The sequence below is a fragment of the Oryx dammah genome, unplaced genomic scaffold, assembly GCF_014754425.2.
Source record: "Oryx dammah isolate SB20612 unplaced genomic scaffold, SCBI_Odam_1.1 HiC_scaffold_27, whole genome shotgun sequence".
NCBI lineage: Eukaryota > Metazoa > Chordata > Mammalia > Artiodactyla > Bovidae > Oryx > Oryx dammah.
The window spans coordinates 101,388,309-101,400,525 of record NW_024070211.1 but is presented as its reverse complement, the minus strand read 5'-3'; the positions used below and the strand labels follow the sequence as shown (position 1 = coordinate 101,400,525).

The following is a 12,217-nucleotide window of genomic DNA, read 5'->3' as shown; positions in this document are numbered from 1 at the left end:
TAAGGGTGGTGTCATCTGCATAGCTGAGGTTATTGATATTTCTCCTGGCAATCTTGATTCCAGCTCGTGCTTCTTCCAGCCCAGTGTTTCTCATGATGTACTCTGCATAGAAGTTAAATAAGCAGGGTGACAATATACAGCCTTGATGTACTCCTTTTTCTATCTGGAACCAGTCTGTTGTTCCATGTCCAGTTTTAACTGTTGCTTTCTGACCTGCAGATAAGTTTCTCAAGAGGGAGGTCAGGTGGTCTGGTATTCCCATCTCTTTCAGAATTTTCCACAGTTTATTGTGATCCACACAGTCAAAGGCTTTGGCATGGTCAATAAAGCAGAAATAGATGTTTTTCTGGAACTCTTTTGCTTTTTCCATGATCCAGCCAAGAATCAAATGCCGGCTTAAGCAATGATCTTGGACGAATCATCTAAACTTGTGCCTCTGTTTCCCTATCTGAAAATGGTGATGATGATGACAAGAGACATAGTGCTGAGTTGTTCTGATAATTAAATAATTTACAAATGATTTTCACATCATTTAGAATGATGTCTGATATATTAGTAAGCACCAAGTAAATGTTAGGGACAATCATGTTTTCACAATTGAACAAAAACTTTCTTCTTTTGTACTTACTTGTTTCAAGGCTCCTTAATAAAAATATGTATATGTTTCTTAAGGGCAGGTAAACTTATCACATAATTTCTCAGTATATCCCAATTTTTAGTGCAATCATTAACATACAATAAGCAATCAAAAAGTCACAGACTGACAATTTTAAAAGGAAATATGCATAACTGAAACATTTTTAAAATCAAATTTAGGTGCAATTTTAAAATAAATATAACTTAAATTTATTATTATGAATGTGAGCAGAAATTACTAATTATTCTAGAGGAGTAATTTTGACTTTTTTTACAGGCAGTTTTACCAAGCTGCAAGCAGTTTCTAGTTTATCTGAAAGCCAATATAGCCTTGCAGGTAAAACATACTGTATTTGATGTGCATTTGTGATGGTAGTGTTTTCTTTCTGCTATTTTATTTCATTATTTTATTAAGAAAAACACCCTTAAAATCAGTTGTACTTCCTTCCCTTTCTGCTTACCCCTGCCAAATCATAAAGTGCAGGAGATGACAGAGAAAAGAAAATGAGACATATCCACACAAGAACCTGTTTTCCTCCTGCACTGTCACCAGTTCAGTGGCACTCTTCCTTGGGTCAGCTTAGCTGCGGTAATGCTCCAGGTTCACCTAAATGCCTAAACTCAATTTCACCTGTGAATATGGCCCTAGACAATTTTTTGGCTAATAAATCTGGAGAGGATTTCTGCTAATAACTCTGGAGAGGTGTTCTGGAGAGAGCTGGAAGGTGGGAAGAGAAACACCTTTGTGTCAGCATGACCAAGAAAGTATAAGAGGCTTCACCAGAGCCAGACTATGGTTCCCTAGTCCTTTTGCAGAACATCTTGGAAGATGTAGTTGCATAGGATAGAACTCAAATTTTAGTCCCATTGGGCTTCCTATGACTCAGTGGAAAAGAATCCACCTGCCAACGCAGGAGACATGGGTTCGATCCCTGGTCGAGGAAGATCCCACATACTGGGGGACAAGTAAGCCCACATGCCACAACTACTGAGCCTGTTCTCTAGAGCCTGCGAGTCGCAACCACTGAGTCCACAGGCTCTAGAACCTGTGCTCCACAACAGGAGAAGCCACCACAATGAGAAGCCTGCGCATTGCAACTAGAGAGTATCTCCCACACACCACAACTAGAGAAAAGCCTGGATAGCAACGAAGACCCAGCGCAGTCAAAAATAATAAATTAATTAATTAAATAAAAATTTTTAGTCCCAAAGAAGAAGGACAGAGTCTTAACCAGTTACACAAGTCTTGTCCTAGGAACTGTGCAGTGTGAAGAACATAGGACAGCAAAGGATCTGATCTTCGAACCCTTGTCACTGAGGCAGTACAATGTAAATGGTGCCCCCCTGGGCTGTTTTGCAAATCTGTGTTATTGCTAAGAAAGAATGGAAGAGGTGCTAGCAGCTGAGAGATAGACATGAGAGGAGAGTAGAGGACATGGGGACTTGAGAGTCAGGCTTATGCTTTCAGGACACCCCGGTCTTTCCCATGGTATATGCTCCCTATGGCATAAGAGTAGGAGGAAGGCCTTCATGACAACCATTTCCTATAGTTCTCATCTTAGTGTTTCAAAAATATGACGTGGTAGCCTGGATGGGAGGGGAGTTTGGAGGAGAATGTAGGGCTGAATCCCTTCGTTGTTTACCTGAAACTATCACAACATTGTTAGTTGGCTATACCCAGAACAAAATTATAAGTTTTTAAAAAATAAAATCACTTGCTTGCCATTAAAAAAAAATGATACAAATGTAAACTGTGGGATGCTAGACTGCAGTAAGCAGACAAAATAACACTTTCCAAGAGAATAATTTCCTTTTTAAATTTAGAAAGCTAGCTTTGTAAAGTCCAAGCAGATAATAAAATCAAAAATACAATTTCCCCCTGATTATGTTGTACAACAATGGGAGCAGCTTAATTTAATGTGAGTCAAAGGAAATAAAGCAGTTCTGGCACTTCCACTAATTAATCATCATCCTTCGTCTTGCTTTCCATTTAAAACGTCTTCAAAACCATGGTCTTTGTAACCAAATTATTAGCTGATAGGCATGCCAGCCAAAAGGAAGTATCCCTTTGTCAGAGAGAGAACTCTGTACCTTCTAACATATTTCTGTAGATTTTTTTTCTGAAATAAAGACAGAATCAGTGCTTCTATTCTCACATTCATCCACGAAACACGGGAAATGGACATATGGGAGGAAAAGGGAGCTAGCAACAGGTGATGCTACACCAGACCCCACTGAAACCAACATGCAGCAAGACAAGAGGCCAGCCAAGAGGACCATCTGATGCCCAGATGCCACTGCTGAAAAAATTCATTCCAAGCTTGGCAGCAATTTCCTGCATCTGTCAAGTTAACCACATAAAAGACTATAGATTGACATGAAGAACCAGGCTGACAAAGAGGGCAAAAAAGAACATATCAAATGCCATAATCATCAAGAGAATGTGGTGCCAAATGAATGTGGCAAATGCATTCATTTACTCCAGTGATCTGGGATTGTATTGCTGTTTATTAAAAAATGATGTCAAAAGAAGCCTGAACTGTCTACAGAAACATGAAGAAAAGCCCACAGTTATATCTTAACAGAAACTTTCTTTTCTGAAAGACAGTAGCTTTCCACTTTTAGAGAATATATTTCTTTTAAAAGTGGAAAATTTTCATGATTTTCAAAGGGATTCAGTTAACCAATGTTTATTCTACTTCTCTAGGGTAGAAACAAACAAATGAGAAATGCTACAGAGAGTATGGATTTACATCTACATATAATATGAATGGTAATTTGCATTCTCAAGTTTTTACATTTGCAACTTCTGATGCTTTTGAGTGACCTAAAGATCATGAGGTGTCTTGAGTTAAAAGTTTTGCTGGTCTTGAAATTCTTCATTCTGAGGGAGAAGTCAGTCACTTACCCTGTGAGCTGGCGCTACACTCTTCAGCTCAACACAGCTTTATTGCATATGTAGTAACACAAAATGACAAAAAAAATTTTAGTAGTAGGAGAAAAATCCTCTAAAATAAAAAAATTCCTCTGGGAGAAAACCTCAGCAACTGGTTTTGGTAATGGAAGAAAAAGTGAAAAGATCTAAAACATAAGTTTGGAAGAGATAAAGAATGAAATGATGAAATTTCTAGGTGACTTGGCTACGTGATGTCGACTTAAATATATAACATGACCGCTACCAGATGCTTGATACAGAATCTAGAAATCGTCATTCATCTAACTATCCCAGGGAATGCTCCAATCAAGACAAAAACAGGTTTTCAAATAAGAAAAGAAAATCAGCAAAAGTTGATAATGTGGTTAACTTGTGGTCTGGGGATATAATCAAGAAACAGGTGTCTTTTTGTGACAATGTGGTTCAAGTAAAAGCCAGAGACTGTGCAGACATTTCAGGGAAGCAACAGGTGGGGAGAGTGGTTATAGAACAGACCGTTACTCTGAGTAAAGAACATTCTGAGAAAGTGATTTTTTTGCTGTTAACAGGAAAATCAGTAGCAGCAGGCCACATGATACTGAAGCTTAGAGAACACAGGGTTAGAGGCAAAAAAAAAAAAAAAAGAAAGAAAGAAAGAAAGAAAAGTATTCAGTGTAGATAAAATATGTCTTCACTGGTCAGAACTTACTTTGAAAATATCCGTATCCATAGGAAACTGAGGATGTTCAGACTCATAGTGGCCAAGAAAAGACCAACTCTTCTTGTGACAATATAGCAAAGCCTTATCTGGCTTTATGATTAAACCAGATTTGCTCTGTCTATTAAATCCAGGCTATTAAGGGGTAAAATAGGCATCTTTTGACTATACAGCAATTTGTACAATAAAAAGTAATGTACAAATAATATAATATAGTTTAATAATATAGTCTCAACTTCACTTTAGTGACAAAAATATTAAATGCTTTAATTTGACAAAAGCATTTAATTCTAGAAAAGAAGATAATTGAAAGGACAACTTAAAGAATGCTTTACTATATTTTAGCTATTCTACATGATACATAAAGGTGGAATAACATAGTACATTTATTGATCTGGAGCTTTGGAAAGTCTGTGAATGTCAAGGGCCTACCATGGACTCAGGAAGAACAAAGAGCAAGCATTATGTGATGATAAGGTAGAGAGATGTGGAAAGGGCAAGCGTACAGGACAGCCAAAGAGGTAACATCACCCTTGGCCATTCTTCACTTACTTCTACATTCTGTTTTAATATAATTCCACTAATATTTGGAAAATAAATATACAAAGAGAATTTTTCAGTGAAATTAGTAATATTTCTGCCTAATTATAAAAGCAAAAACAAACAAAAAACCAACTTCTTTTGAAAGGGAAACAATGATTATATAGCTTTCTTTCTAAAACAAGAGTCTTTTAGTTCATTTAAAAACACGTGTCATACAAGGAAATATATAAACTTCCATTAAAATGATAATGCAGCCTGTACTGTTGACATGGGAGGATTACCATGATAATGCTCTTATGCAAAAAAAAAAAAAACAACATGCAACATATGCAGTATGAAAATACACATTTTGGTATACAATAAAAATAGAGATGAGAAAAATGGAGATGTTTTCAGTTTTGAAAAATAAACTGGTGTCTAGGAAAAATGTTTTCCTACTTCTTAGAGAATAGCAGACTAAAAATGGTCAACATAAAGTTCTTAACACCAGCTTTATAGATTATTTAACTCTGTAACTTTAATAATTAGGTTGTGGCAGTATTTGCTTTTGCAGAAGGCTGATATTTTAATATCAAATATTTTTGAATGATTGATATTAAATAAGTTGACTACTAACTTGGAAATCTGAATTTCTTATTTCGAGAGCTGTAAATGATTCAAAGTTTCCAATATTGAATAATGTAGTTCAGCAGTATTTTGGAGCCAGCTATATAGACTTATAAGAGCCAATTGTTTAATTTTCAATTTTCTTCTTGCCAATTGATGTCACTTTGGTAGCTTGAAATGGGCCATGATGGGAGTATTCACATCATGAAAATCGGCAAACATTATAAATCACGGTATTTTTTTTTACACACAGAGAACTGGTTGTTAAACATGTACCAGCACATCATTGGTCTAGTTCCTAAGACTTCATGTGATATTTTTGTAGAATATATCTTTAATAATTAAAATTTTTCTTTGACAAAACAAGAAGTTAATATGAACTCATTTTTTTAAAAAGGTTTTAAGCACTCTTGTTACTTTCTTAAAACAGAATTAAAAAATGCTCTTTATTTTAAAACAGATACACATTCTCCCCAATATAATAGACAAAATTCCTTTTCAGTAGGATTTATTGCAAATAACTGGTTTCTTATATTTATGTCATTACTGCTGCTGCTAAGTCACTGCAGTCGTGTCCGACTCTGTGTGACCCCATAGACGGGCAGCCCACCAGGCTCCCCAGTCCCTGGGATTCTCCAGGGAAGAACACTGGAGTGGGTTGCCATTTCCTTCTCCAATGCATGAAAGTGAAAAGTGAAAGTGAAGTCACTCAGTCGTGTCCGACTCTTCACAACCCCATGGACTGCAGCCTACCAGGCTCCTCAGCCCATGAGATTTTCCAGGCAAGAGTACTGGAGTGGGGTGCCATTGCCTTCTCCATACTGGAAACTTAAGAGTTTCAAATTTCTGGAGGAGTCAGAAAGAGAGAAAATATAATTGTTTTGTTTATAACGTATAATTTTACCAAATTATTTTCATAATTAGTTTGAGAGGAAGGTTTTCCCTACTCCCGGAAAACACAAGATTCAAACCTGTAATTTTTCAGGTAGAAACCATAAAAGTTATAAGAATATTCTCTGGTTCATTCAGTCCTTTGTTAACTTTTGTGAAGTCATCAGGTTTTACTATGTCATTACTAGTGAAGTCGGTCAGTCGTGTCCGAATCTTTGTGACCCCATGGACTGTAGCCTACCAAGCTCCTCTGTCCATGGGATTTTCCAGGCAATAGTACTGGAGTGGATTGCCATTTCCTTGTCCTTCCTATCAAATAGTTCAATCAGGTTTTTAAAATCTTCCTAAGGTACATACTTAAAAATTCTATAAAGTATAATTTCTGTTGCTCTGACAAAATTTTTCCTAGAATTTAAAGAATATATGATGATAGCTCACCATTATCCCATGATACCAGAAAAAACAACATTGTGAGTGTTCTAATTTTTATAAGGTTTGATTCAAAGTACTTTTAACCATTCAGTGATTTTGTTGGTTCAATTTAACTTAATATATTCCTATAAATGACAGTGCTCACATTACATATCTCATACCAATGAACAACTTTATTCACAGTTGCAAAATGGCAGGGTCAGAATATAATAAATAAAATATATTTATATTTATTCTCTTTGTAAAAGAAAATCATTGAAATCTGCAGTAAAACTAAACAAAGATATCACTTAAAAACTATAACATTTATAACTTGGTTTTGATGTCATAGACATTATAGATGGAGAAATAACTAAAGAAAAATGAGAATTATTTGAAGATGTAATTTGTTCCAAAATAAATGCAATCTAATAGACATACTTAGAGTCAAATATAGAAATAGAAGAATCTCAGATGTAAGACAAACTGGTAAAACTACACTTCACCAAAATAGACCACTTCATTAAAATGTGTTAAACATGGTAAAGAACACTAGAACTTTGGCAACATTTTTAAATTTTAAGTCCTAGAGGTAGGGTTTTAGAATTTAGAGCTCAGCCAAGAGCCATAAATAAATTAATTAATAATCAGTTTAAGCTTATTGTAAGACAAAGTACCGTGAATATAGAAAATAAAATTATAAATCTTAAAATTTTAATATTTCACTCTGCAATGATTATAGAATACAAAGCATAATATAGAATACAAAGCATAAGAAACATAAAAAACATCAATTGATCTGTTAAATCATAATGATTTACATTAAAATAGATGCTAAAATATACCTTTAGCTTATGTTCTTTTCTGTTGATAATGACAGCTGTAATCTGTTGGTCCATAAAAATTAGAATAGTACAAAGTAAAGCTGGAATAATAGCAGCTATTACTGTCCACCATGGATTTGGACCTAAAGGGGTAACAAACCAGCCACGATCATCTCTTGTGGGCTGTGAAAAATTAAAGAATGCATAGTTATTAACTGGATTAATAAATATCTAATCAAATGAAGTCTTACAATCCAGGAAAGCCCTAATTATAAACTGACATACCAAGTGAATTATATTTAATAACAATATTCACAAAACATGGTACCAGGCACCATTCTAAGTGTTTTAAATATTTCAACTCACTTTTTCCTTCACAACAGTCTAAAGAAGTTACAGACAAGGAAACAGGCATAGAGAATAAATTTCTCAAGGTCCCAAAGCTAGTGAGCTGTGAAGACAAGATTTCAACTCTGATAGACTGGCTCAAAAATCTGTGTTCTTAATCAATATCTATATTTAATAAAATTATATTACCATTATCATATGTGCTATTAGACTGACAAATTCATTCACTTTTACAAATATCTCATTGACAACTGTGTATAACTCATTTTAGATGTGTATCCAGGCCACTAAATAAAAACAGCCAAAAGACACTCAGGGAAGGGTTCTAAACATGGCTGGTGCCTGAGTTGAGTCCCAAATGAATTCATTTTGACAATTCTTTGAGGAAGTCCCCAGCTCTGTTTGATAGGCAAGAAAACAGGTTCAAAGAGATTAAGTAACTGGCCCAAGGTCATAGCTGTAACGTGGTTCAAACTCTATTCCAGACCTAATTTTATTTGTTTTCCAATCCCTATCCATTGTGCAATTCTGCAAAAAGAAAACACATTTCCCTTATTTTCAAAATGTTTCCTTATCTTTTAGGAATATAGACATTCCTACTAGAAGAATTAACAGGAAACTTTTTCAAGTGGCTTCCAGGTCTCTATTTCTGTGATTACTATTTATTTTTTAATATTAGACCAAAATTGTAGTTGGGCTGTGGGCATTTTACTTTCTGTTATACTAATCAATATTCTTTATATTTTCATGAAAATCCCAAGTGGTAGGTTTATAGCCATCATCCAAATAAAAATTAGACCTACAGAGATGGAGAAATAGTAAATGTTATGATAACTTCACCTTGAAAACACTTGGTACTTGTAGTTTTGGAGACGGGATCCCAATGGCATAGTCAATTAAAACCATACATAGGATTGTAAGAAAGACAGCAAAGTCGCTCACTATGGATCGGACCTAAAGATAATTAAAACACTTGTCACTTGAAGGAACTATAAATAGTGAGGAATACTCAGGAATATAATCTAGAATCACATTTTATGACATGATATCATAATATTACATTTTATACATACTATAATATTACTGTTAATTCTGTCATATTTATATTTATGTACCTCTGTCATTAAGATAAATATACACTCAACCTTTTCAAAATGAGGCATTATGGAATAGCTACAATGCTGATTGTGCTGTTTTCAGTATTTATTTAAAATCTAAGTCTATTATGGGAATCATGCATGGTACATGCACACCAGTGATGCTGATAAAAATCTAAGTTTATTATGAATTTCAGTGTGTGAATATTTAAAATACAAAATAACATTGCATGGAGAGAATTTGGCTAAATTTTAATACTCTTTCTCACACAGGTAACATTTGAATATGATAAACCCCAAACACTATAAAATAAAATCTATTTTTATTGAAGTATCACAATAGTTTATCTGAGATATAAGTATAGCAGCAGGTAATGTGCACAACAGAGTAAGTAAATTTAAAAGTTATTCTATTTCTCATTTACAAAGTCTTCTTTGAGCAAAACCCTTAAACAATCTTCAGTAAGATCTGGCTTTTATTAGGATGCCTTTATGTCACACACACAAACACATACAAAATTCAGGAGTTTAATAAAAAAAAAATTCTATATTAATCAAATTAAGCTTTTGGAGGAAAGAAATGAATCTTCCAACTTAGGGAAGGAAGAGGTAACAAAAACAAAAGCTTCTCTCAAACAGTTCTTAAAACATTTTCCCAGAGTAGAATTTTCATCACAATTTTTAGCTCATCTCTCAAAAGCTTGTTTTCTTGTTTCTCTTCTTTCTTTTCTTCTCTCTCCCTCCCTTCTTTCTGTAGTCCTTTTTTGGCTGAGTCAGGCCTTATAGGTGTTACTTTGCAGTGTTAAATATTGAACTAAGCTGTTTCTCTGTTTACTTTCTTTTCCAAATATGCAGATGCAAACGTGGTGGGTTAGGGGGAGGGACTGACACTTTAAAAATGAAAAAGGGGATAGTGTTCCAATGAGTCTTGCAGGGGCTTTCCCAATTACAAAATGTAACAGTGGCTCCTATGAGGGGTCTGTCAGGCTGGAATAGTTCCCACTGTTCACAGGGCAAGAAAGTGACAATCAGTCATGCAGCATGTGCTTTTGAGTTCCAAAAATGAAAGTCGGAAAGTGGGAGTTTATCTCTGGGATTTGAAGTTAGGAGATAAGCCTGGAGGCAATCTGCACTCCCAGCTCCAGTCTTCCAGAGGAAGAGAATGCTTCCTCTTTCCCACCTCACCACAAATATGGCACCACCTCTCTCCAAATATGGCAGCTCAGTCACACAAAAGCCTTTTTAGTGGGCCCTTTAATGACAGTAATCACTCTCTCTTTTGTCCCAAAATACACATATCACTGTAACATGCTTTATGCTGGTAGACATTTTGATCAGAAAAACTGTAGTCTAAGTACCTTGGTTGGAAAATAGCGGCTAGTCTTGAACTGCTTCAGTGTGGCTGACAGAGTAACTGTGGAAAAGAAGAGGATCACTGACCAAAACAGAACATCTGGAACATAGGGGTGCTCGTGGCCGCAGGCTCGTCCAACATACTCCCCGTGCAGCGATTTGCATTCCTGCCAGAGAAGCAGAACGAATGGAGCTATTAAGAAAAAAAGGCAGACATAGTTCTTTCAGAAAACTAATGTCTTAGGATCACTTGCAGTTGAGTTGCCAAGGTTTTTCATTAAGGCTCATGTTTGGAGAGGTAGTGAGCAGTAAGAACTGTTAGGTAGGTAGAATAGGGAAAAGGAGTCCAAAATGGCAGAAAGTGAAGAGGAACTAAAAAGCCTCTTGATGAAAGTGAAAGAGGAGAGTGAAAAAGTTGGCTTAAAGCTCAACATTAAGAAAATGAAGATCATGGCATCCGGTCCCATCACTTCATGGGAAATAGTCGGGGAAACAGTGGAAACAGTGTCAGACTTTATTTTTTGGGCTTCAAAATCACTGAAATGGGTGACTGCAGCCATGAAATGAAAAGACGCTTACTCCTTGGAAGAAAAGTTATGACCAACCTAGATAGTATATTCAAAAGCAGAGACATTACTTTGCCGACTAAGGTCCGTCTAGTCAAGGCTATGGTTTTCCCAGTGGTCATGTATGGATGTGAGAGTTGGACTGTGAAGAAGGCTGAGCGCCGAAGAATTGATGCTTTTGAAGTGTGGTGTTGGAGAAGATTCTTGAGAGTCCCTTGGACTGCAAGGAGATCCAACCAGTCCATTCTGAAGGAGATCAGCCCTGGGATTTCTTTGGAAGGAATGATGTTAAAGCTGAAACTCCAGTACTTTGGCCACCTCATGTGAAGAGTTGACTCATTGGAAAAGACTCTGATGCTGGGAGGGATTGGGGGCAGGAGAAGAAGGGGACGACGGAGGATGAGATGGCTGGATGGCATCAGACTCTATGGACGTGAGTCTAAGTGAACTCCGGGAGTTGGTGATGGACAGGGAGGCCTGGCGTGCTGCGATTCATGGGGTTGCGGAGAGTCGGACACCACTGAGCGACTGAACTGAACTGAAAAGACAAGGAAGGTCAAAGGAAGGTCCGAGGACCAGAGTGAAGACTTCAGGTAGAACAAACAGCACTCCTGGCTAAGCCCAATTTGCCTACGGCAGGCCCAGGTGGAGGAAAAAACATATAAAAGGAGGAGCCAAAGCACTTTTCTCTCTCTCTTTCTCTCCTGTGTGCATGCGCTCTTTCTCTCTGCCTCTCTCACCCTCTCTCTCTCCCTCCCCCGCCTGCTCCTCCACTCTCTTCTCTTCGAATGTTTGGGTTGGCATGCCCTCATGCTTTGAGGATGGATTCTCCTGCTATCTTCTAAATAAAATAGAGCTGTAACACTGATTTGCCTAACAGCTATAACACGATTTGTCCAAGACTTGAGAGCTGTGACCACCGAGGGCTTTAATGTCCATCGCTCCAAATCTTTGTTGTGATGAGACAAAGAACCGAGGAACATACACTCGCGTGACAGAACCATTTCTAAAATTTTTGCCTTTTAAAAATAAAATCTATAAAACTGATTTATTCACCAATCATCAACTTAATTATCACATCAACCCTATAAAATAGGTAGTTGCTATGATTTCCATGTTGTATCTGAGGAAACTATGGTATAGAGAAGGTAAGTAATTTGCTATAGCCTCACCACTGCTGGGCAGCAGCAGAGCTGGTGGGAATATTATTGCATATTAAGGGAGAACAGTGATTCTCTAGAATTATCTAGTCCTAAAGTTCCCAAGAAAGGTGAGAAAAGCAACAACAAAAAAATACAATATATTATTAC

At 36.4% G+C, this 12,217-nt stretch overlaps 1 protein-coding gene across 5 annotated transcripts in view; it reads right to left on the bottom strand.

The window, feature by feature from the left end:
- SLC4A10 (solute carrier family 4 member 10) overlaps positions 1-12,217 on the bottom strand; it is a 347,705-nt gene that overhangs the window by 30,873 nt on the left and 304,615 nt on the right. For all 5 annotated transcript variants that reach the window (XM_040229231.1, XM_040229232.1, XM_040229230.1 and 2 more), the window contains 3 exons: positions 10,347-10,508; positions 8,732-8,845; positions 7,565-7,726 (listed from right to left, as the gene is read on the bottom strand). In XM_040229231.1, the coding sequence (XP_040085165.1) occupies positions 7,565-7,726; positions 8,732-8,845; positions 10,347-10,508 (438 nt within the window). The remainder of the gene's footprint in view (positions 1-7,564; positions 7,727-8,731; positions 8,846-10,346; positions 10,509-12,217) is intronic.